This window comes from Microcaecilia unicolor, chromosome 3 (assembly GCF_901765095.1).
Source record: "Microcaecilia unicolor chromosome 3, aMicUni1.1, whole genome shotgun sequence".
Taxonomy (NCBI): Eukaryota; Metazoa; Chordata; class Amphibia; order Gymnophiona; family Siphonopidae; genus Microcaecilia; species Microcaecilia unicolor.
Window position 1 is genome coordinate 56,446,406 of NC_044033.1, and position 26,992 is coordinate 56,473,397.

The 26,992-nt window shown below is 42.8% G+C and overlaps 1 protein-coding gene across 1 annotated transcript in view; it reads left to right on the plus strand.

Annotated features, from left to right (window-relative positions):
• The window catches only part of AHCTF1 (AT-hook containing transcription factor 1), a 553,711-nt gene that overhangs the window by 417,234 nt on the left and 109,485 nt on the right, over positions 1-26,992 (plus strand). The window contains 1 exon segment of the mRNA XM_030195951.1: positions 26,205-26,643. Coding sequence (XP_030051811.1) covers positions 26,205-26,643 — 439 coding nt within the window.

Below are 26,992 nucleotides of genomic sequence, written 5' to 3' on the forward strand. Positions count from 1 at the left end.
CATTTTCAGGGCACAGACCATAGAAGTCTTGCCCAGCACTAGCCCCGCCTCCCAACCACCAGCCTCGCTTCCCCCCACCGGCTCTGCCAATCAAAAGAGAAGAAGAACCGAATACTGTGCCCCCCACCTGGTCCCTTCCCCTTCTTCCCTTTCCTGCTCCTCCTCCAAGTATGGTCCTGCAAATGGAGTGGAGGAGCAGTCTAGTGGTTAGAACACCAGTCTTGACATCCAGAAGTGGGCAGTTCAAATCCCACGTCTTATCCTTGTGATCTTGGGAAGACACTTAACCCTTCATTGCCTCAGGTATAAAATGATTGTGAACCCTTTAGGGACAGAGAAATACCCAGGGTACCTGAATGTAACTCACCTTGAGCTATTATTGAAAAAGGTTTGAGCAAAATTCAAATTAATAATAATAATAGGAAACTGTTTCAGCAAATAACTGAAGGAGGAAAATATTAACTCAAAATTCAGCAACTGGCTTCTGGCCTGGGTAGTAAGGGTCTATGTAAATGGCTCCCAAAAATGGCAGAAACATTTTCCTGTTACATCTGAAAAATCAGGCACTTGGAGTCTTTCCATTCTCAGTTGATAAATCATGTAGGAGTGCCAGCATTAGCAAGAGGGTACTTCAGGAGGCAACCAAGAAAATAATATTGTTTTGAGAGCCATCTGGATTATTTATTTTATTTTTGTTACATTTGTGCCCCGCGCTTTCCCACTCATGGCAGGCTCAATGCGGCTTATATGGGGCAATGGAGGGTTAAGTGACTTGCCCAGAGTCACAAGGAGCTGCCTGTGCCTGACGTGGAAATTGAACTCAGTTCCTACCACATGCAAGTAATCTCTACAGTCCTGTTGCACAGGCCCATCAAGTATATACACATTGAACAGTCAAAAGTCCATAATCTATGAAAGCCGTCTAGAAGACCAGTCCAAAACTATTATACTACTAAACATGGCCAAAACATATGGCCTGAAGTAGCATCTGGTGAGGCACATTTCGGACACTGCTCAACTGTGGCTAGTCCAGCTTGAGCAGCACGGTGTGGGGAGAAGTGCAAACATGGTGCAAATTTATAAAGAAGTTCACATTGAGGGATGTTGGTTGTGTGCTTAGGGATAGAAAGAATAAATGCCTGGAAATGGGAGGACTGTAAATGAAGTGGAAGCTCCTTGTTCCAAACATCCACCAATTTGACGTAATCCACATCTGCAGCGGTATCTTGCAGATATCAGTAATGAAAAGTTAAAGGTACTAATTGATTCAATCCCAAGGTGAAAGCCTCTGAAATTGTCTCATGGACATCTTCCATAAGGTTTCCCCAAGCCAGTAGCAGAACATAATGCCGCAGTTGAAGATAGGCAAAGTAATCTTGTTGCAGAAGGCCACATTCTCACTGTAGATCTTCAAATGGCCTCATACGTCCATCTTAAGACACCACCTGCAATAAATATATTATCCCTTTTCTAAACCATTGGTCAAATATGCTGCTCTTAAGCACTGGAGGAGAAAAAGGATTATGGCGTATAGATAAAAAAGGTGTCTCATGGGGTATAAAATGATAGTGCTTGAAAACCTTTTCCCAAACCACCCTGCCCGCTTTCAAAATATGATAGGTCTTAAAGGTCCCTGTGGGGAACCCATCAGTGCCATGAAGGATACAACTAAAGTGTATACCAGGTACAAGGTGAGTGTCTAGTTCAGTGATAGAGAAGTCCCGGATACCCCGGAACCAATCATTCAGGTGGCGCATTCCAGAGGCTAGATTTTGATATTATTATATTCAATAAACCCATCCCCCCCATGGGAAAGTGAAATGTGCATTTGAGAAAGCGATATTCTGGGCCTCCTCCCTTACCAAAGATGCATCTGCAACATGCGGTTAAGCAGCATCTCATCCCTACCTTACGGATAAAAGGGCAGCATCTGGAAGATGTATAGCCATTGGGACACTAATATCATATTACAGAGAGTGATGCGGCCCCAGAGAGACAATGTATAGGCCCTCCCAAGCCGTAATTTTCTGCCCAAAGAGGCTAAGAGAGGACTGATGTTAAGAGAGTAACCAGGTCAGCTGGTATAGATACACCAAGATATTGGAATGCCTGATCCTCCCACTGCAGATGGAAGGGGCCATTCCATTCAGCATGCACCAAGGGAAGCAGGGGTAAGGCTTTTGATTTACTGAGATTAAGTGTGGAGCCAGATAACATGCCATACTCTTCAATTAAACAACCAGGGAAGACCCTATTGAGGATCAGCCAGGATGACCATCAAGTCATCAGCAAATGCTAGTGCCTTAATTGGACAACCTCGGAGCTTTACCCCAGGGATACAAGGATCAACATCATCGATTTTCATATCCCATTTGCTGCTGAACCCAGATCATCCTCGCTGCAGCGTCCCGCCCTTACGGAAGCAGGAAGTGACATCAAAAGAGGGCGGAACACAACAGTGAGGAGGCTCTGGGTTCAGTGGCCGATGGGATATGAAAATCACTGCCACTGCCTGCCGCTCTTTACTAAATGTAGTGGATGCATGTTAAGGCATTGAGCAGGGATGTGTTCTGAGACAAGGGGACAGACATTGGATGCGGGGCCCCTAGGAGTGCAAGGCCCTATGCGACCGCCCCTGCCGCCCCTACCTAAGACCGGCCTTGATCAGCCTACACATTGACTTACAACCACTGTTTTCACATTGGGCCCATCCATGACTTCATTTTCTCATTTTTAAAAAGCAATCCAGTGCCGTACCAAGGGCGGGGCGGTTCACCCCTGGTGTATGCATAAAGGGGGGTGCTCCGCTCCCGCCCCGTTTTTTATTCTTGCTGCTAGCGCTGCAGTCCACAGTCTGCACCTGCCTACCCTCAGCTCCCTTGACAGCCCCATTCTGTCTGCCACTTGGCCCCCTGCAATGCATTTTAAAAACATCTGAATTGGCGGCGCCAGCGTGCAGCGCCTTGCGTTCGTCTGTGAAAGAAGCAGATTGCCTTGGGCCTTCCCTCACTGTGTCCTACCCTCACAGAAATAGGAAGTTACATCAGAGGAGGGCGGGACACAGTGAAGGCCCAAGGCGATCTTTCACAGGCCGACGCAAGGCACTGCTCGCTGGTGCTGCACTGCCGATGCAGGTGTTTTTAAAATGCTTTGCAGGGGGCCAGGTAGCAGAGAGAAGGGGGCTGTTGAGGAAGCTGAGGGTAGACAGGGGGGGTCAGATGGGAGAAGGGGGCTGGAGCTGGAATTGGGGCCATGCCTCGGGCAGGAGGGAGAATGGGGCCATGTGTGGGGCAGGGGCGGCTGGGAGCATGGGTCTGGAAGGGGGGGCAGATGAGAGAATGGGGCTGGGGCTGAAAAAGGGGGCCATAATTCAAGGCAGGTGGATGAAGGGGACTAGAACTTGGGCCTGAAAAGGAGGGTAGGTGGGATAAGCAGGCTAGTTCTGGAACTGGGGGCTGAAAAGAGGCAGGGGCTAATACTGTGGGGATTGGGGGATGAAAAGGGGACAGAGAGAAAGTGGCTGGGGCTGAAGCTCAGGGACTGGTGGGAGTAAAGGGCTGGGGCTGAAACTGGGGACTGGTGGGATTATGGGGCTGGAACTGGGGGCTGAAAAGGGTAGGTGGGAGAAGTGGGCTGAGGCTGGGACTGGTGGGATAATGGGGCTGGAACTGGGGTTTGAAAAGGGGGGGCAGAGAGAGAGAATGAGAGGACAGATCCTGGGTGAAAGGGAGAGAGAGGGAGGCCAGACCTGGATGGATGGGGGAGGGAGAAAGGGCAGACAGTGGATGGAAGGGAGAGAGAGAGAGCAGACTGTGGTTGGAAGGGGGGAGAGAGAGAGGGCAGACAGGGGCAGATGGTGGATGGAAGGGGCAGAGATAGAGGCCAGATGCTAGATGGAAGGGAGAGAGAGAGAGAGCAGATAATGGAAGGCAGCGAGAGGCCAGATGGTGGATGGAGGGGACAGAGGAGAGAGGGCAGACACTGGGTGGCATGGGGGGAGAGAGAGAGAAGGCAGACACTGGATGGTAGGAAGAGAGAGAAGGCAGATGCTGAATGGAAGGGAGAGAGTGTAGAGAAGATGAGGAAAGCAGAAGCCAGAGACAACAAACTAAATAATTTTTTTTTTTTATGCTTTAGGATAAAGTAGTATTGTAGCTGTGTTGATAAATGTTTATAAATAGAACATGGAAATAAGGTAATCTTTTTATTGGACTAATTTTAATACAGTTTGACGTTTTGGCCTCTGAAAGCTAAATGTATTCAATAAAATTGTATTTTATTTTCTGTATTTGTTTTTTTCTCTTTGTTAATTTGTAAAATGGTGAAATTTACATCTGCTATCTTTATATTTTGCACAATACTAGGGGACATTTTCTGTTTCTGTGGTGTTGCATTGTATGCAGAATCTGGCTTCTTGGGGGTTCAGTTTAATTTTTGTCTAAATAGAAAGTTTATGGTTACTTATTCTATAGTGGATTAGAGTGTATCTGTGTCTTTGAAAAAGACATGGCTTTCAGTTGGCATTGACTGCAGGATTGACGATCTTCGTTTTACAATAGGTGAATTGATGTTCTAGTGCTCACTGCAGTGTTTAAGATGCTTGCTTTTCCTAGGTACGCCCTTGTGTGACTCGTAGAAATTACTGCTTATGGTATGGTAGAATTGCTATAGGTCCTGAATGTTTTGTATTCTCGGTATGCCTAGTACTGGATTTTGGAGGGGGTGTTAAAAAATGACCGGCCCCGGGTGTCAAATACCCTATGTACGCCACTGAGGCAATCTTCATTCTTCCAAGCTCCTACTCCTTTCCCACACTGGCATAATCTTAACATTCTCAACTTTGTTCCAAGACTTTGATAAAACAACTGCAGTTGGTTCAAAATGCAGCTGCAAGATTGATATATCCTGTCCAACGATCAGACTCTGTCTCTCCATTGCTTAAGAAACGACACTGGCTGCCTGTGCACTCCAGGGTACAGTTCAAACTCTGTACCTTAGTTCATCATATTATGTATGGCGAGGCCCCGTTGTATTTAGCTGATTGGGTAATACCCCTTCCAACGGTGTTTACAGTAAGACTTGTAATCAAATGTTTTTCCATCGCCTAAGCTGGTTAAAAAAAATTTAATATTTAATTCTTCTTTATATTATCAACCTGCCTTTGTATGGACTTTGCTAAATTTTAAAACCTACTTATTTGTAAAATACCTTTAATATAATTATGTAATAATATGCTACTGTAATTTTAGGAGGATTTTTCCTGCTGTTCTTTTTGACTCTGTGATCCGCATAGAACTATTGTTGGTTATTGCAGAATAGAAGAATCATATAACATAACATTGAGCCATCCCCCTATTCAACTCAGCTTCACTGATTTTACTACATTCTCTGGCAACGAATTCCATCCTTGATCCGCTTCAATCCAGCTTTCGCCCCTACACTCGATAGAAACGGCACTATCTAAAGTCTGCAATGACCTGTTCCTTGCCAAATCCAAAGGTCACTACTCCATCCTCGACCTATCTGCCGCTTTTGACACTGTCAATCACAATTTACTTCTTGACACACTGTCCTCTTTTGGGTTTCAGGGCTCTGTCCTCTCCTGGTTCTCCTCTTATCTCTCCCATCGTACCTTCAGAGTACACTCTCATGGATCGTCCTCCACCCCTATCCCGCTCTCTGTTAGAGTTCCTCAGGGATCTGTCCGTGGACCCCTTTTTTTTTTCAATCTACACCTCTTCCCTGGGCTCCCTGATCTCATCGCATGGTTTCCACTATCATCTTTATGCTGACGACACCCAGCTTTATCTCTCCACACCAGACATCACTGCGGAAACCCAGGCCAAAGTATCGGCCTGCTTATCCGACATTGCTGCCTGGATGTCTAACCGCCACCTGAAACTGAACATGGCCAAGACCGAACTTGTCTTCCGACCCAAACCCACTTCTCCTCTCCCTCCACTCTCTATTTCAGTTGATAACACCCTCATCATCCCCGTCTCATCTGCCCGCAACCTCGGTGTCATCTTCGACTCCTCCCTCTCCATCTCTGCACATATCCAGCAGATAGCCAAGACCTGTCGCTTCTTCCTCTATAACATTAGCAAAATTCACCCTTTCCTCTCTGAGCACACCACCCGAACTCTCATTCACTCTCTCATTACCTCTCACCTTGACTACTGCAACCTACTCCTCACTGGCCTCCCACTTAGGCATCTATCCCTCCTTCTGTCCGTTCAGAACTCTGCTGCACTTCTTATATTCCGCCTCGACCGATATACTCGTATCACCCCTCTCCTCAAGTCACTTCACTGGCTTCCGATCAGGTACCGCATACAGGTCAAGCTTCTCCTACTAACCACAAATGCACTCGATCTGCAGCCCCTCCTTACCTCTCTACCCTCATCTCCCCTTACGTTCCTACCCGTAACCTCCGCTCCCGACAAATCCCTCCTTTCAGTACCCTTCTCCACCACTGCCAACTCCAGGCTCTGCCCTTTCTGCCTCGCCTCACCCCATGCTTGGAACAAACTCCCTGAGCCCATACGCCAGGCCCCTGCCCATCCTCAAGTCCTTGCTCAAAGCCCACCTCATCAATGTCGCTTTCGGCACCTAACCACTACACCTCTACTCAGGAAATTTAGACTGCCCCAACTTGACATTTCGTCCTTTAGATTGTAAGCTCCTTTGAGCAGGGACTGTCCTTCTTTGTTAATTTATACAGCGCTGCGTAACCCTAGTAGCGCTCTAGAAATGTTAAGTAGTAGTAGCAACAAATTCCAGAGTTTAATTACATGTTACGTGAAGGTTATCAATAGAAATCAAACAAAATAAAACATGGAAAAGAAAATAAGATGATACCTTTTTTATTGGACATAACTTAATACATTTCTTGATTAGCTTTCGAATGTTGCCCTTCTTCCTCAGATCGGAAATAAGCAAATGAGCTAGCAGATAGTATATATGAGAGAAACATCAAAGCATTACTTTGACTGTCTGACAGAGTGGGAGGGTGGGGGTATGCATGGGGACATCAAAGCATTTCATTGATATTGTAACAGAATGGGTGTTGGTAGGTGAGAGGAGGGTAATAAACAGAGAAATACAGCTTTATGTTTTATAATGAGTTAGAAAACCCAGATCCTTATTAAGTCCTGTTTGTTGGGTGTCAAAATATTCAATCATTCTTATTTCAAAGGTCTTACGTTCCTGTATTGTTTTAAAATTACCTTTCAGTATTCTTACTGTGAAATCACTGGTGCAGTGTTCTGGTCTTGTGAAGTGTTGGCCCACAGGGGTGGGGGCCTGACTGGCACTGGCTATTTTCATGTGATGTCTGTGTAGATTGAATTTTGTCTTAAGCATCTGGCCTGTTTCTCCAATATAGCATCCTTCGTTACATTTCTTACACTGAATGATATATACCACATTGGAAGATAAGCATGTAAAATAGTTACGTGAAGAAATATTTTCTCCGATTCATTTTAAATTTGCTACTTTGTAGCTTCATTGCGTGCCCCTTAGTCCTAGTGTTTTTGAAAAGAGTAAACAAGTGATTCACGTCTACCCGTTCCACTCCACTCATTATTTTATAGACCTCTATCATATCTCCTCTCAGCCATCTTTTCTCCAAGCTGAAGAGCCATAGCCACTTTAGCCTTTTCTCATAGGGAAGTCGTCCCATCTCCTTTATCATTTTTGTTACCCTTCTCTGTACCTTCTTTTCTAATTCCACTGTATCTTTTTTGAGATGCGGTGACCAGAATTGAACACACTATTCGAGGTTAAGTAGCACCATGGAGCAATACAAAGGCATTATAACATCCTCATATTTGTTTTCCATTCCTTTCCTAATAATACCCAACGTTCTATTTGCTTTCTTAGCTGCTGCCGCACACTCAGCAAAGAGTTTCAACGTATCATCAACGATGACTCCTAGATCCCTTTCCTGGTCGGTGACTCCTAATGTGGAACCTTGCGTTACATAACTATAATTCGGCTTCCTTTTTCCCACATGCATCACTTTGTACTTGCTCACATTAAACGTCATCTGCCAATTTAGATGCCCAGTCTCCCAATCTTGTAAGGTCCTCTTGTAATTTTTCACAGTCCTCTTGCAATTTAACTACTTTGAATAACATTGTGTCGTCAGCAGATTTAATTACCTCACTAGGTACTCCCATGTCTAGATCATTTATAAACATTAAAAAGCAGTGGTCCCAGCACAGACTCCTGGGGAACCCCACTATCTACCCTTCGCCATTGAGACTACTGACCATTTAACCCTACTCTCTGTTTTCTATCTTTTAACCAGCTTTTAATCCACAATAGGACACTAACTCCTATCCCATGACTTTCCAATTTCCTCTGGAGTCTTTCATGAGGTACTTGTCAAATTCCTTTTGAAAATCCAGATACACTATATCAACTGGCTCACCCTTATCCACATGTTTATTCACCCCTTCAAAGAAATGTTATAGATAGTGAAAGGAAATCTTGCCTCACCTAAAACGCTTCCACCACTGTTTTCCAGTAATCCACTATTTTATGACACAGCCACCAAATATGCAGGAGAGACCCCTGTCCTAGATAGCTCATCAACCATCTATCTGAGGTATCTGGATAAATCTTTTTAAACTTAACTGGAGTCATATACCATCTATCTAGTATTCTGTATGAATTTGCCTTTACCAGAGTACTAACTGAATGTTTATCTGCCTCTTCAAAAATTCTTCTCCATGCTGCCTTCAATAACTCCTTCCCTAAATCATGTTCCCACTCTGGATAAACCTAAATTTAACAAACTTTGAACAATTCATTTCATTATCGCCATTTCAACCCATACATAGAATCCCAGAGATCCTCAGCCTTCTGCATCTCATTCCCTCTCCCTAGCCCTATACATTTTACCCACATAAAATGCTGCATCTGCATTACAGGTAGAAAATCCTCCACTGATAGTCCATACTTCTCTCTCTCAGCTCCTGAAAGCAGAGAAAATCCCCTTTTTTTTACCCAGTCATTTTTCTTCCATTTATCAAATAACCCTCATTCTCATCTGGCCATGGATTCTCTTTCCTCCCTATTAGACACCTTGCCAAAGAGCTTTTTCTTCAACCCTTTTAAATTCTTCACCTCACTCCATATTTCTGTCAAATGCCTTGTGAATGGATTCATTACCTCCTTTCTCCAATCCCCTATCTCCAAGAGCCACGGAAGATTTCTCAGCTCCCATCTCTCCCATTCAGCTTGCTCTGTCTGCACTCTTCATTTACTACACCCCCACTTCTCTAATAGTTTCATTTGGGCTTCTAAATAACAGTCTACAGTTGGACGTAGCTTATTCCCCACCCTCTTTGCTTCTAGATAATAATGTCTTGGCTATCATGGGTCTCCTTTGCCCCAGATAAACTGTGAGATTGCCTACTTCCACCTTACTAAAACCTCTTTGGTAACCTGTAACACCTGAAAGATAAACAATAACCTTAGAAGGACATTCATCTTTACTGTTGCTTTCCTCTGCCACCATGATAAGTATATTGCTTGAAAACTACTACTACTACTTAACATTTCTAGAGCGCTACTAGGGTTACGCAGCGCTGTACAATTTAACAAAGAGAGACAGTCCCTGCTCAAAGAGCTTACAATCTAATAGACAAGTGAACGGTTGGTCTGATAGGGGCAGTCAAATTGGGGCAGTCTGGATTCACTGAACGGTAAGGGTTAGGTGCCGAACGCAGCATTGAAGAGGTGGGCTTTAAGCAAAGACTTGAAGACGGGCCGGGAGGGGGCTTGGCGTAAGGGCTCAGGAAATTTGTTCCAAGCATAGGGGAGGCGAGGCAGAATGAGCGGAGCCTGTAGTTGGCGGTGGTGGAGAAGGGTACTGAGAGGAGGGATTTATCCTGTGAACGGAGGTTACGGGCGGGAACGTAAGGGGAGATGAGGGTAGAAAGATAGTGAGGGGCAGCAGACTGAGTGCATTTGTAGGTAAGAAAACTAAGTCCTCCCTGATTGTACTGAAAATTTTATTGCAGTCAATTTCATATAGTTTTCCTGATTCCACCCTGTCTGAAACCCCAAATACTTAGTTGTGTTCTTGGTCCATTTTCGATCTGTCTTTCCTGTCAAATGGGCAGTCTCCCTTTCTCTAGATTCACATTAACCACTTTTGTCTTGTCAGAGCCATTGCTACGTCAGGAGCCCACTTGAAGTCAAACTCCATAGAGGAGATTCTCAAAGGTACAACATGATCATCTATACACACATTCACATCTTATTTATTGCCTTGAGCCCAACGTGATAGCCGTGGGAAAAGTCCATAGTCTGCTATTGAGCAAGACATGGGAAAACCACTGCTCCTCCCTGAGATCAGTAGCATGAATCCTGCTATTATTTGGGATTCTGTCAGGTAGTTGTGACATGGATTGTCCACTGTTGGAAGCAGGGTACTGGGCTAGATGGACCGTTGGCTATTGTTACGGTCTTATGTTCATATACAGTTCAAACTCCTCTTACTAAATTATAAGTGCATTAATTCTGCAGCTACTCAATATCTCTCCTCTCTTAACTCTCCCTACACCCCTCCCCAGGAACTCTGTTCATCTGGTAAGTCACTCTTATCTGTACCTTACTCTTCCATTGCCAACTTCAGCCTCTCTCCCTTTTATCTTGCTGTGTCGTATGCCTGGAATAGACTTTGTCAGTATGTCTTGCTCCATCTCCGGCCCTAATCAAGTCTAGGCTAAAAACCCAACTTTTGAGGCAGCTTTAAACTCTTAACCAACTATTCACCTGTTAAGTACCCATAATAACTCCCTAATCCCTTATTTGTCCTGTTTGTCTTGAATAGATTGAAAGCCAAGTCGAGCAGGTACTTTCTCATACTTATTTTGTGTATTTATTTATTTTGGAGTTATTTAATATACCACCTTTCAAGCAATATCTAGACAAGTTTAGGCAAAAGAAATTTACTGAGACGTAACAACAGAAATAATAGCAGATACAACAAGGAGAAAGGAGTACCACAACAATTTATCTTCCATTTGACATTAGCTGGAAGGAAAAGAATTAGGGGTGGGCAATTAACACGTTAACACAATTAGCGCGTTAATTTTTAATGCACTGAGTTCATTTTAACACCACAACATCTTTTAACGCATTCTGTACCCGTGTTTACCTTTACAGTTGAGTTCTGTATTTTTCTCCTTCCTCGCTGCCTCAGTCTTTATCTTCCTCTGTACAGCTGGGCTCTACAGTTACTTGATCCGCGCCATGCAGGAAGTTGGGAAGTCTGGTGAGACTTGAAATCACAAGACTTCCCCAACTTCCTGCACGGCGCAGCTTAAGTATCTGCAGAGCCCGGCCATGCAGAGGAAGATCAAGACTTTGAGGCATCGAGGAAGGAGAAAAAAATGCAGAGGTGATGCTCAGCAGAGCCCAGCCCAGCAGCAACCATGCTGAGCATTACTTGAGTGACTAGCACTAGCAAATAGTGGCGATTTCTGGACAGCTTGGCGGTTTACGGTTGGACAGGCTTTTTGCTGTCCGTTTGTCTGCATAGCTCTCTGATGGTGTCTGAACCAGCCCACTACCACCCATCCTGCCAAATCTGATCGTATCACCATACCAGACATCCACTTATTTGTACATTTAGACTGCTTTCTAGAAAAAAGAAATAATAGGAACAGGCTAGTGTTTCTAGCTTTCAGGCTGCAATTCAAGCCAGGTCATTGTTTACAGAATACATCAAACAAACTTGATTGGTAAAAACAAATTATCGTAACATAGTAGATGATGGCAGATAAAGACCTGTACGATCAATCCAGTCAGCCCTACAAGATAAACTCATTGTATGTGCTACTTTATATGTATACCTGATCTTGATTTGTCCTTGCCATTTTCAGGGCACAGACCATAGAATTCTGCCTAGCACTAGCTTTGCTTCCAAATTACCGCTGTTGCCACCCAATCTTCTCTAAGCTTCTGTGTATCCATTCCTTCTGAATTGGATTCCTTTGTATTTATCACACACATTTTTATAATTCTGTTACCATTTTCATCTCCACCACCTCCCGCGGGAGGACATTCCAAATATCCACCACCTTCTCCATGAAAAAAGTACTTCCTGACATTTTTGTGAGTCTGCTCCCCTTCAACCTTGATTCATGACCTCTAGTTCTACCGCCTTCCCATCTCCGGAAAAGGTTTGTTTACGAATTAATACCTTTCAAATATTTGAACGTCTATATCATATCACCCCGGTTTCTCCTTTCTTCCAGGATATACATATTCAGGTAGTAAGTCTCTCCTCGTACGTCTTGTAACGCAAATCCCATACCATTTTTGTAGCTTTTCTTTGCACCACTTCAAGTCTTTTTACATACTTAGCAAGATATGGCCACCAAAACTGAACACAATGTAACATGGGGTTAGGGAAAGAAGAAAAAAACAAAGTGGTAAAATGGGGATTTACTTGTGCTGGTGAACATTCCGCCAGTCAGCAATGTAGCTTAGAATTTTGAGAAGGGTTTGGAAAGAGAAGCTAAGGAGGGGTTACCTGGGAGACGGGGCTGGCTGGCAGTTGCAGAGAGGTTCTGGCAACTGAAGAGAGTGGATGTGCTGTTTGATGTGGGATAGGCAGTGTGGAATTGAAGGAAATTAAAAGTTTTAGGAAGTGAGTTTGGCTGGCAGTGAAAGCATTGAGGTGAGAGTGATAGTAAAAGTGAGATTGAGAAAGTGAGATTTGGGAATTTTGAGTGAATAGTGAAGGGAGTGTGGCAAGGGGATATTTAAAATAACAGTAATACAGAGGTCACGTGACGCTATGGTGGTGAGAGGACGTGAGTGATCTTCTCTCCGCTGCCTGCCTGCTCTGTCTAGCGCCTGCAAAAGAATCAATCTCCCCCATACCGCAAAAAAATAAAGAGGTGGACTGCGTGAGGGTACCCGGAGAGCTGGAATAGCGGAAACCCCGATCATGGCAGCGAAATCGGCCCAGAAAGAACGACAACGGGGAAAGACGACGGAATACAAGATGGCGGCGTCCCCTCCCGAAACGACTTCCTCGGTATCGTCGGCTTGGGTAGCGGAGATTACATCCGAACTAACAGTGGTAATGGAGGAACTGTTAGACCGACGCCTTTCCCCGCTGGATCAAAAGCTTGATCAAAAACTGGAACAATTAAACGCCAAATTGGAAGACTTAACCAAAGAATGCGTAGCGTTCCAGAATAAAACTAGCGAAGTGGAAGAAAAAATGGCGGGGATAGAAAACAGTCAACAGGACTTAAAGAAAAAACTGTCTGACCTGGAATCCAAGCTGGAAGACCTGGAAAATCGCTCCAGACGGAATAATATCCGTCTGGTGGGCCTGCCTGAAGCCCTGGGGGGAAAGCAACTAGAGAGAGTCCTTGAAAAATGGCTGACAGACAGCATTGAATTCCCTGCAACACTCGGCCCTCTAAGAATAGAGCGAGCCCATAGACTAGGGGTCAGACAGATGGAAACTGCTAAGCCTCGGGTGATAATATGCCGGGTGTTAAACTTCATGCACAAGCAGTATATTCTACAAGCAGCTCGGTCCACTAACTCCTTGACCTATGAGAATAAAAAAGTTCTCTGTTTTCAAGATTATTCTGCGGGAATAGCAGCAAAGAGGAGGGCATTTTCACCAGTATGCTCAAAACTTTTTGATCTGAAAGTTCGTTTTACCCTACAATACCCTGCAACTTTGAGAATAACGTATCAGGGCAAAACGAGATCCTTCACGTCTGAAAAGGAAGCAAAAAACTTTGTGGACGGACTGGAGCAACTAGAGCCCTCCACATCAGCGGATACAGTGCCTGCATGAACCAGTAAGGACTTACAAAAAATCTGATAAAATTCATCTTAAAACTCCTTAATGGGATTACACACCAGACAGCACAAAGTGAGGATTGAGGAAGAACAAGTTAAAGAGAACTTGAACAGTTATAAGATCAAGGGGGAAAAAATCTTTAAAGTTACTGATGGATGTTCACTTATGTTATGGACACTGTTAAGAGTTCTGTTTTGGGAGCACCGTGGGTGAGTTATTGAAGGGGATTCCAGACATATAAAAGAAAATATGTTACAGTAAAGATTCTGCATAATGAGCGGAGACAAGGAATCTGAAGAGTTTAGTGGGGGGATAAAGGGAATTAGGAGAATGTAAAACTATATGATAGAAGAGTGGAAGGGTAAGCGTTAAAAAGTGACGGTTTCCCTAGGGGAAACACATGCCGAGAGGGTATAGAAGGGGCAGCAAAGGGGGGAGGGGGAGAAGAAGGGGGGAGGGATTAGGGGAAGGTTTAGAGGAAAAGAAATAAAGCAAATTAAAATAGCGAGGTCAAATGGAATGTGTGTGAGTAAGGGAGCTGAATGTGATTGGTATTTCAGACTGCATTTTTTATTTTTGCCACTAAAACAGGTATTTGGTAAGAAAGGGGGGTGCCAAAGGCTGGGATGGCACTTCTCAATTAATATGGTTCATAATTGGTTGATCATGACTGCCTCTCTTAAATTAGATGATTAAGCTGGTAACATGGAATGTGGGAGGCATACATTCACCTATTAAAAGATCTAAAATCCTGCAATACCTCCAAAGAATAGGAGCTGATGTGGCCCTTTTGCAGGAGACGCATCTCAGTGATCAAGAACACACAAAGCTAGCTAAATGGTGGGTGGGAGAATGTATTGCTTCATCTGCGATAGGCAATAAAGGAGGAGTAGCTATTCTTTTCCGGAAAGGGGTAGCATCCCAGATTCAAAATGTGCGCAAAGATTCAGAAGGGCGCTTTATTCTCTGTAATGTTACCATAGCTAGGCGGCAGATAACTTTGGGCAGTATATACGCCCCAAACACGCTAGATCTTAAATTTTATAAACGACTTCTCCAAACCCTCACTGGGATGCCACCACTCCCCATGATGCTGGGGGGTGATTTCAATATGACGTGGGATCCGCAAATTGATAAATCCCATCCACAGCCGAAAAAAGGGACAATGAGCACTAGAGGGCTGCCCGATATGTGTAATACATTAGATCTTATAGATGTTTGGCGTACATTACACCCGACAGAAAGGGAATATACCCACTTGTCAAGGGCCCACCAATCCCAATCAAGGATTGATTATTTGCTGATATCACGACAAAACTTTACAGACATCACTGACGCTACTATTGGACCTTGTGTGATCTCAGATCATGCCACAGTTTGGATGACATGGCAAGTGGGAGATAATACTGCACAAAAAAATAGGGGTTGGGCGTTTCCCAGTTATCTGTATAAAGACTCTAAATTTCAGGAATTTCTTATTGCCAAATGGGAAGAATACAGACATCTTAATGAGGGATCAGTGGAAGACTCGGCGATATTCTGGGAAGCAGCAAAGGCAGTACTAAGAGGGGAAGTTATTAGCTATGTCAGTCACTATAAAAAAGCTCGGGACCGAGAGCTACTGCACTTGGAAAAGCAATTACTAGGACTGAGGAAACAATATGCTAAGAATCCGTCCCCTGGGGTGCGAAAAGAGTGGATGTCAGTTCAGGCAGCGGTGAATTCCCTGATACACGAGAGGGCGGTAAAGTCACAGGTATATTATCGGTTTCAGTTGTATAAACATGGCAGTAAGGGGGGGAAACTGCTGGCTAAGGTGATAGCCTCACAGTATGCTTCTAGGCATATAGTGGCTGTTAAAGACAAAGATGGGAAGGTACTACATACAGATAGAGAGATAAGGGAGGCCTTTCATAGTTATTATAAACAACTTTATAGAGCAGGAGGTAGCCAAGACCTGCAAAGCGATATGTACTTACAAAATATAGAAACCCCCGTGTTAACACAAACAGATAATCAATATTTAAATGACCCTATAAATTGTGACGAAGTGGCTTGGGCAATCAGTCAAAGTAAATTAGGAAAGACACCTGGGGCAGATGGCTTTAAACCCGAATTCTATAAATTGATGGGTGATCAAATCGTCCCCACACTGACCAAGGTTTTCAATGAATGGGTGCACTGGGAGCACTGCCGGATGGCCTCAATTTGGCCCAGATAGTGGTATTACCTAAACCGAACAGAGATGGAATGTTGTTATCTTCCTACCGACCTATATCCCTGTTAAATTTCGAGGTAAAATTATGTGCAAAAATACTGGCTAATAGGTTGGGAAGAGTATTACCAAATCTCGTTCATGAAGCACAAGTGGGGTTTGTTCAAGGCCGTTCGGTTACAAAAAATTTGCGTAGTATCTTGATGACACTGGAAAAGTTGAGGAACTCGGCAGAGCATGCATTATTGATCAGTTTCGACGCTGAAAAGGCGTTTGACCGAGTAGAATGGCCCTTTTTGTTTTCTGTCCTCACTAAATATGGATTTTCTGGTTGGTTTGTGCATGCAATTCAAGCCCTGTATACCTCCCCTCGAGCACGGGTCCTGATAAATGGAACATGGTCAGAGAATTTTGAGATAAGTCGTGGAACTAGACAAGGGTGCCCACTGTCACCATTGCTTTTCGCTCTTTATCTGGATCCCTTAATCCGGGATGTAATTTCGAATAGGACTATAAGAGGAGTAACGATAGGACAGGCGGAATTTAAAATCGCGGCATTCGCCGATGATTTATTAATGACTCTTACTAGTCCTCAAAAGTCTCTTGCGGATCTTTTAGAAGTTTTTGCAGAATTTGGAGATTACTCCGGTTTTAAGCTTAATCTAGAGAAATCGGAAGCTCTGGCTATCCCTATGACTACCCGACTTTTCTGGAGAGACAATTTTCCTTTGAGATGGGCAGAGGGCTCATTTCGGTACCTGGGAGTTCTTCTGACAGAGCGGATAGAGGATATATACAAGCTGAATGTCACTCGGTTGCTTAATCATACTGCGCAGCAGCTAGACACCTGGAGGGCCCTACCTTTGCCATTGATAGGTCGGATTAGCCTTATTCGAATGGTAATTTTACCCAGGTGGTTATATGTTCTGCAGGTTCTGCCGCTGAAATTATTTCAAAAAGATATCAAACAATTCTATCAATTAGTGGGGCGGTTCTGTTGGGCAAGAAAGAAAGCTAAACTCAAGATGCATTTTTTGCTGGGAGCCTGGCGGCACGGAGGACTGGGCCTTCCTAACTTGCAATATTACAACTTTGCTAGTTTGATGCGGGTGGTGAGAGATTGGGTTTTCTCTTCACACACACATACACCCCTGGAGATGGAGAAAGCTTATTTTAGCCCATACGACTTGACCACCTTATTACATATAAAAAACACTTTACTGCCACAAAGGATAAAACACTGCATACTTTTAGTGCCTCTACAAGCAGCGTGGAGAGGCTTGGCAAAGAAGCTGGGGGGTAACCCGAATATATCTGAATTGCTGTCTATAAGGGGAAACCCGATGTTCCCACCAGGGCTGGAAAATCCGGTCTTTATACAATGGGAGGAAAAAGGCCTTAAACGATTAGAAACAATATTAGATGGAGAAGGGAAATTGAAATCCCCAAGACAACTCACATTAGAGGGAAATTGGAGGTTCACTTTTAGCTATAATCAGATGAAGCATTATATTCAATCCTTGGATAAGGAGGCGGTACAATTTCATTTAGGGGAGAAAATCCAAAAATTTTTTGATGATATCTCTGATGAAGCCCCATCAGTCTCACAGCTTCAGAGGACATTGTGGACCCTGACGCCGCGAGTGGGGTTGACTCAGCTCCGTCAGCGGTGGGAGGCAGATATAGGAGAAGATTTATCTAACTGGGATGTTGACGCCTACATAAAAAGTATTCCCCGGCTAGTCAGTGGAGCTAATTATAGGGAATGTGCATTCAGGGTATTACATAGAGCCTACATCACACAAGCTCAATTGTCCCGAATGGGAGGAATCCTTACACCAAGATGCTTGAAATGTAATCTTGTAGAGAACACTTTTTACCACGCATTCTGGGAATGTTTAAAGATTCAGAGCTATTGGCGGAAGATAGTACACTTTATGATTTCACTGACATCACGTAGAATAGTGGGTACTCCTCTGCAATTGGTTTTGGACTACCCAGGAGCATTCCAGGGTTTAACAGCAGACGAGACACTTCTATGTCGAAAGTTATGTCTGGTAGCAAAAAAATGCATATTACAATCTTGGACGTCAGATAAGCCTCCAGACTATTGGCACTGGCGAAACCAGACACATCAACTAATGACATGGGAAGCAAGGGAGGCTAAAGGTTCATGCCGCCGCAAGGCGCGTTTTCTAAAACTTTGGGGGCCATTATTAGACATATTAACTCAAAGAGGACGGAGTCTTATACTTAACACATTATAACCGAGAAGCAGTCGAGAATACATATGTATGACCTTATTCTTAGAAACACACATTCGATGAGATTTTAGGAGGAAGGGGGTAAGGGGGAGGATAAAGGGATGGGGGGAGGGGATATGAGCATTACAAGGAATGTTCACTTGTTAATTGGTCAATAAAGTTCCTTTGAGTGTTGGTTTAGTTGGATGATGAGAACATTAAGCTGCTCGCAGCATACCATGTTCATTAAGGTTGACAATCACTGTTGCAACATCCAATGAGGCCAAAGGTTGATGCATACTCCAACTACATGTAAATTGATGGCATACAGGTGGAAACAACACTATGCACAGATTGAAGAACAACTGGCTATTAGAAAACCTGTTGTTTAATTATAGATTCGCAATAGACTTACTAAATAACAGTTTAAAGACTATATAAGACACAGTTTCGTAGTTGTTAGGGTATATGGATTATATACTGTCCATACAGCGAGCAGATAAGGATAACAGCCACATAATAGTTGATTATACGGAACCTCTTGTATTGACTGCACGGAAAACATGTTAAATATTTACCTGAGGTTCAGACCTAACATCTGTAGGAGAACTCTATATATAGTTAATACTAAAGCAAAGTGTACATGACATGGGGACATCTTTCCTGTTAAAGAAGGGGAAGGGGATAAAATGTGATAATTGTTTGGCACTCTGTACTAGCTCAACAAAAAAAAAAGTTTCTTTATGAACATCTGTACCAGTGAGGCTGTATGCATATGGTCAAGTATGTATTTTATTGAAGTGTCAATAAAAATGTTGTAACTAAAAAAATAACAGTAATAGGGAGTTGTGCATGGAATGCTGAGAGTGTGGTGCATAGGACTGCAGGGTTGCCAGTCTCTCCCAGCTTAGGGAATTAAAAACTAAGAGTACAGGCTTGGGAAGGAAAGGGAAGTTTGCTTAATTTTATTTTAATAGATTATTTTGGCCACAGTTTTTGTAATACTCCTCAGAAGCAGGGAAAGGTGTAAACCCCACTTGTAGGAAAAATAGGGTTTTGCATTCTTTGAGTTTTTTAAGAGTGAAGTTTAGGAAGAAGATTCAATTGGACAAGACTGGCAGACATACAGAAAACCACAAGGGCCCCTCCGCAAGAAAGTCTACGCTGCCAACAAATGAAGATCGGTAACAGCTAAGTGACTTTTGAAAACACGGAGAAAACTTAAGTAGAGAAAGACAATTAGGAAAGAGGAATAAAAAGACATACTTACCTTGTTCCTTAGGAATAGTGAACGGGAGTACCTGTGAAAACAATAAAAAGGGATACACAAAGAATCAATTCTTAAAGGTTATAAAAGAGATAAACAATATATTTTATAACTAATTTGAGGAATTGATTATTGGTAAAAGAAGATACTTATCTGGAAAGAGCTCTGTAAAGACGAAGGTGGTTTCTGTGAAAAGAATACAAGTAAAATAAGGTTATTATTGGGAGTTCGGGTTTAAGGGTTACAAAGTTAACATTTAAGTGGGAAAGGGAAATTCTGGTGTATGTTGAAATTGATTTGTTTTTTCTACAAAGTAAAAGAATGTTTTAATAAAAATGTTATATTGTTTTTGAAAATCTAATCTCTTCTTATTGCCACCCAAACCGTTAAAAGAAAAATCCTGAATTTAGTTTAATTTCCTCCTTGGTTTCTAGGAAGTCAAGGACGTGGTTAGTTATTTGTCTCTCCCTCCTCCTTCCTGTGAACTGAATTCCGGCAAGGTTGCCACGACTGCCTACATCTGACCAGCCGAAACCCGGGTCATCATACTCAGGCAGGAGGGGCGGAGTTACAACAATACTCCAGGTGGGGCCTCACCAATGACTTGTACACGGGCATCAACACCTCTTTTCGTCTGCTGGTTACACCTCTCTCTATACAGCCTAGCATCCTTCTGGCTGCGGCCACTGCCTTGTCACACTGTTTCGTTGCCTTCAGATCCTCAGATACTATCACCCTAAGATCCCTCTCCCTGCCTGTGCATATCAGACTCTTACCGCCTAACACATACGTCTCCCGTGGATTTCTACTCCTAAGTGCATCACTTTGCATTTCTTTGCATTGAACTTTAATTGTCAAACAGACCATTCTTCTAGCTTCTGTAGATCCTTTTTCATGTTTTCTACTCCCTCCCAGGTGTCCACTCTGTTACAAATCTTGATGATATCTGCAAAAAGGCAAACTTTACCTTCTAACCCTTCGGCAATGTCACTCACAAATATATTGAACAGAATCGGCCCCAGCACTGATCCTTGAGGCACTTCACTACTTGTTTTTCTCTCTGAGTGAATTCCATTAACCACCACCCTCTGGCTTCTGTCCGTCAACCAGTTCCTGACCCAGTTCACCACTTTAGGTCCTATCTTCAGCCTGTCAAGTTTACTCAAGAGCCTCCTATGAGGAACCGTGTCAAAGGCCTTGATGAAATCTAAGTAGATTACATCTATCGCATGTCCTTGATTATATTTATCGCACTTCCTCGATCCAGTTCTCTGATCACTCAGTCAAAGAATTCAGTGAGATTCATTTGGCATGATTTACTTTTGGTAAAGCCATGTTGTCTCAGATCTTGAACCTATTGGATTCCAGGAAATTCACTATCCTTTTCCTTCAACATCACTTCCATTACTTTTCTAATAACCGAAGTGAGGCTTACCGGTCTGTAGTTTCCAGCTTCTTCTCTGTCACCACTTTTGAGGGACCACATCCGCTCTTCTCCAATCCCACGGAACCTCCCCTGTCTCCAAACAAATCTTTACGAGGACCTACCAGAACCTCTCTAAGCTCCCTCAATATCCTGGGATGGATCCCATCCAGTCTCATGGCTTTGTCCACCTTTAGATTTTCAAGTTGTTCTTAAACACTCTCTTCCATGAACGGTGCTATATCTGCTCCATTCTCATATGTACTTTTGCCAGTCAATCATGGTCCTTCTCCAGGATTTTCTTCTGTGAAAACAGAACAGAAGTATTTGTTTAGCACATTTGCTTTTTCTTCATCATTCTGCACATAGCGGTTCGCAGCATCTTTTCAGTCTCGCAATTCCATTTTTAGTCTTCCTCCTTTCACTAATATACCTGAAAAAGTTTTTGTCGCTCCTCCTTACATTTCTAGCCATTTGTTCTTCATTTTCACTTTCGCCAGACGTATATCTTTCTTGGGTTTTTTTCAATTTCATTTGGTATTCCTCTCTGTTCCTCTTCCTCAGTTTTTCTGTATTTTATGTTTTCTCAGCCGCTTACTTAGAGAACCATATCGATTTCCTTTTTCTCTTACTTGTATTTACTCTCCTTACATAAAGGTTTGTGGCCATATTTATAGCTTTTTTTCAGCCTGGACCACTGCCTTTCCACTTCTCGTATGTCCTCCCAGCCCATCATCTCTTTCTTCAGGTATTCCCCCATTTTACTCAACATGTTAGAAATCCAGGACTTTGAGTTTTGAGTGGCTGCCTTCCACTTCAGATGTTGTGTCAAACCAAACTGTTTGATGGTCACTGCTGCCCAGATGGGCACCCATTCAGATATTACACACTTCCCCATTTGTGAGCACCAGATCCAGCATCGCTCCCCCTCTCGTGGGTTCCTTCACCATTTGTCTAAGCAGAGCACCTTGAAAAGCATCCACGATCTCTCTACTTCTTTCTGATTTCATAGATGGAACTTTTCCAATCTGCATCCGACAGGTTGAAATCTCCCAGCAACAGCACCTCTTTTCTTTCCCAATTTTTGGATAGCTGTAACCAGATCTTTATCTAGTTCCTCTGATTGTGTCTGTGGTCTGTAGACAACACCCATGTGGACAAAGGTTCCATCATCTCTTTTTAAGGTGAACATTTTGCTGCTTCTTTAATATTCACAGATCATTGGCTTCTGATATCTTATTGCGGTCTCCTTAAAATCTTGTTTATATCTTTCTAGGATTATTACATGAGCATTTCATCATTCCACACTATATTTTCCAGGTAGAACCCTCTGTTCCTCCCATCATAATCTTTGAACTATTCTTTCAAATAGGCTAATATGACTAGACCATACAAGAGACCCTTGTTTTTGGGTATTTGTACCAACCCTTTGCAACAATTTACTGCAAGATCTTAAATTTGAACTTTCTTTTAAAAAAAACTTAAGGTTGCTCCTAAGACCTTTTACTTCCACCAATCATTCCCCCCTGAAATTTAGTCCTTTTTCACTACTGCTTTCTTGATATGCCTGCTTAGTTGCTGCTGATTATAGATCTTGCCCTACTATTCATTCCATCTCCCTCTTCCCCTACCCTTCTGATTGGCTACTTATCTTATGAAAATCCCCCTATTCGCCTTTGTGTATATTCTTTTTGTAGATGTGATTAAGAAACTCCAGACTGCCCAAAGTACCGCTGCTAGACTCATATTCGGAAAGGCGAAGTATGAGAGCGCCAAACCCCTCAGAGAAAAATTACATTGGCTTCCACCAAAAGATCGAGTTGCATTCAAGGTTTGCACCTTAACCCATAAAATCATCCATGGAGAAGCTCATCATCATACATGTCAGACCTAATTGACTTACCTGATCGAAACATCAAAAGTTCATCACGTACCTTCTTAAACCTCTACTACCCCAATTGTAGAGGACTCAAATAAAAATTACTGCACGCATCTACCTTCACATACCTCTGCACAAAATCATGGAATAAACTACCGAATGCTATAAAAACAACGCATGACTTGACAACCTTCCGGAAGTTATTGAAGATGCACCTGTTCAAAGAGACTTACAATAAAAATCCTCCTTAATGACTTGATTTCATTCTATATCTAAACCAACTAATACTGATCCCTTCTAATTTGATTGTTAATCACATTATCACTATTGGTCATTATATCTTACCTGTTTATTTTGTGTTATGTAAATAATTCTACTGACCTATCTACCTAATTTCTTACACAGTAATATGTTAAATTAGACCATACCTCTTACTCTGTTTATGATTATACCTTTTGCAACATAGTGTAAGCCACATTGAGCCTGCAAATAGGTGGGAAAATGTGGGGTACAAGTGCAGCAAATAAATTTGTCTCCCCCCCCCCCCCCCCCCCAGATTTTATTACTTTGTAATATGGTGGTATACTAAAAATGTTTTTAAATGGCCTATATGTAAAAGCCCATTCCTGTACAAATAGTGCATCATCTGAGCTCCCCTCTCAGTACATTGAGAGAAGGATATAAAAATCAAAGAAAAATACAGAGAATGTCCACTGCACACCTGTTGTAACAGGTATAAAAACTTAGATTGTGAGCCCACTAGAGACATGGAGAGTACCTGCATATGACAAACGTAAACCACTTTAGTTGTTCCAAATCCATGACCCTATTAATGAGGGAATAGTGACACTGAACATCTTCTCTCTGACAGAGCAGATTGTCTGAACAATGGGATTACTAATAAGTTATGCTGGGTGGATCTGAGGTTTTGAGATGGAGAGTAGGTATCAGTAGGGAAGAGATATATTTGGTGTCACTTCCAACTGAGTTTGAATAACTATTTTAAGGCCTGTATCTCTCACAGTAGTGAGCTAGGCTGCACGCTCCCTTTCTTTGTCGCCATTTTATGTGGCATTGGAGGATCACCTTTGTTATTTCAAACCCAAAATTACTGAGTATTGAGGGTCTAATTTTGCTCCCTTTATACCCGATGTTGCAAGAGCATTGATTTGGAAGATCCTGGGTTGAAAAATCCCTCTGCTTATGATATTTATAGAGAAAAGAATCTCAAAGCAGAAGAGCTGTCAATATGTGCTTGCTTTCGTTGGGCTCCACAGTGCCCCCAGTAAAAAGATTTTAAAATAGAGTACGAAGAGAACATTTGAACTCCCTACGAAGTAGAGGCTGAGCTCATCCAATTTTGCCGTCTTGGAGAAGACATGGCAAAGTACCTCTGTCTGTAGGTTCTCAGCCTTTAGCACTGATGGGCGAACAGTGCCATAATTCCATTGCATTCATTCACTGTCGCCGTGTAGAGGAATTCTCCCTCAAGTTTTGCTGTGAGGTATCCTGCTCCTCCTCCAGCTAATAGTGTGGCTCCCCTGATCCTTTGATACCAACTGAGGATCACACTTTGCAATTAAACAGATGTCCAAACGTTTGTCTCTGGAATTTGACTGTGCACATCTCGTAGCAGATATCTATATAATAACTTTTGCTGCAGGATCTGATTCTGCTTAAGTTTACTATTTGCTAAGCAGCAGACAATATGAATGCATGTCCAACATACAAAACTAGTTGCATTTGAAAGAGGAATGAACACTGAAAAACATAATTTGTAATGTTCAACCATAAGATCTAGTCTTGAAAAACTGCATATTGGAAACTTCAAAACAGCTAAGAGCTGCTTATTCCAGACTCTTGCCCACAGTTGTACTTTCCAAACTAAATCTTGTCCTGGTTGATATAGTAAAATGACAGCAGTTAAACCCATATTAAACTGTGTGTTTCTTTATAATTATAATTTTACCTTACTTATAATTCATCAGAATCTGCCTATGACTGTAGCAGCATTTCAGAAGTTGATAAGCAATAGCCTGCGTGCTATTGCATTGATAGTGAAATACAGAGGCAGATCCTGAAATTTGCTGTGGGGAGTTAAGATTCTTATTCTTTCTTGACTGTTCCATTTCAGTGGTAAGCTGTAATGTTTAACATGCTTCTGGAGCTCTTGTACTGGTACTTATCATAAAAGCAGAACTTAGTTCTTGTCTACCTCTGTTCTTGGTGTACTGCTTAAATCAAAACTTTCTCCTTGCTCAGTTTTGGTCAAGTGTAAAACATATAATAGTTTCTTAGCCATCTGTCTGATTCAGGGGTTCTCAGCCTAGTCCTTGAGATACACCTAGCCAGTCAAGTTTTCAGGATATCCATAATGAATATATATGTGAGATAAATTTGCATGCACTACCTCCATTCTATGCAAATCTATTCATGTATATTCATTGTGGATATCTTAACACCCTCATCCTCCCCGTCTCATCAGCCCGCAACCTCGGAGTCATCTTCGACTCCTCCCTCTCCTTCTCTGCCTGCAGACAGCCAAGACCTGTCACTTCTTTCTCTATAATATTAGCAAAATTCGCCCATTTCTCTCTGAACAGACCACCCGAACCCTCATCCACTCGCTCGTTACCTCTCGCCTTGACTATTGCAACCTACTACTCACTGGCCTCCCACTTAACCATCTATCCCCCCTTCAATCCGTCCAGAATTCCGCCGCGCGTCTTATCTTCCGCATGGACCGATATACTCACATCACCCCTCTGCTCAAGTCACTTCACTGGCTCCCGATCAGATACCGTATACAGTTCAAGCTTCTCCTACTAATCTACAAATGCACTCAATTTGCAGCCCCTCATTACCTCTCTACCCTCATCTCCCCGTACGTTCCCACCCGTAACCTCCACTCACATGACAAATCCCTCCAATCAGTACCCTTCTCCACCACCGCCAACTCCAGACTCCACTCCTGCCTCGCCTCACCCTATGCTTGGAATAAACTCTCCGAGCCCATACGCCATGCGCCTTCCCTGCCCATCTTCAAATCCTTACTCAAAGCCCACCTCTTCACTGTAGCTTTCAGCACATAACCACTTACCTCTGTTCAGGAAACCTGCACTGCCCCATTTGATTGACTGCATCCTTGTCCTTTAGATTGTAAGCTCTTTAGAGCAGGGACTGTCCTTCCTCGGTTAAAATTGTACAGCGCTGCGTAACCCTGGTAGCACTTTAGAAATGTCAAATAGTAGTAGTAGACTTCAATATTTTCTTTGTTTTATGGATATCACTTTGTTTTCTAATCCTGTTCTTCATCTTAAAGGTTATAGAAGATAGCAGAACAAAATGCCTGCTTTTAGAATCGCCTGTCTCAAAATCTGGTGTTGAGATAGAAAATCTTTGGTCTAACAGAAGAGGAAAAGATGATTTTCTTAGGCCTACTTATCCTTTGGATGACCATGGTGAAATGAATGAGTCATCTTCTGATGTGCAAGATGACAGCCCAAAGAGACTGGATATCAACAAAGACACTAGTGACATTTCTGCAAAATCAGACCAAACTACCTTGGAATTTCATGATGCACATACCCCAGATAATTTTGAGGATGATATTGTTTTCATAGCCTCTAAACCAACCAATTCACCATCTCAAGAACCTGCTGCACTTGAAGAGCAACATGAGGGAAATGATGGTGATAAGACCACTGAAAGCGCACTTCATATTAAGCAGCAAACATTTATAGAGATCCAGGAAAACAAGGGTATGTTTCTTCAGACCCATGTTGATGTCTTATAATATGCTTTAATTGGAAAAATGTTAGTTACTATATACAAAGCCAAAATTAGCCTTGTCTTGAATAATTTGTTCTACATTCGCCTGTGTCAGTTTGGCAATAACAAAATGTATTTTTTAAGTTATTGGTACCATGTGAGCATTAATGTAGTTGTAGTAATGTTGAAGAAGCCGTTATTCAGCCCGCAGAAGGCAGGCCAGCTAAGTCCCACAATTGGCACTGAGCCCAGATATTCAATGTCAGTCTGTTTCTGGTGACTGGCAATGAATATCCAGGGGTTGTTTGGGCCAGTTAAGTTTAATATTCAGCTTTGGCC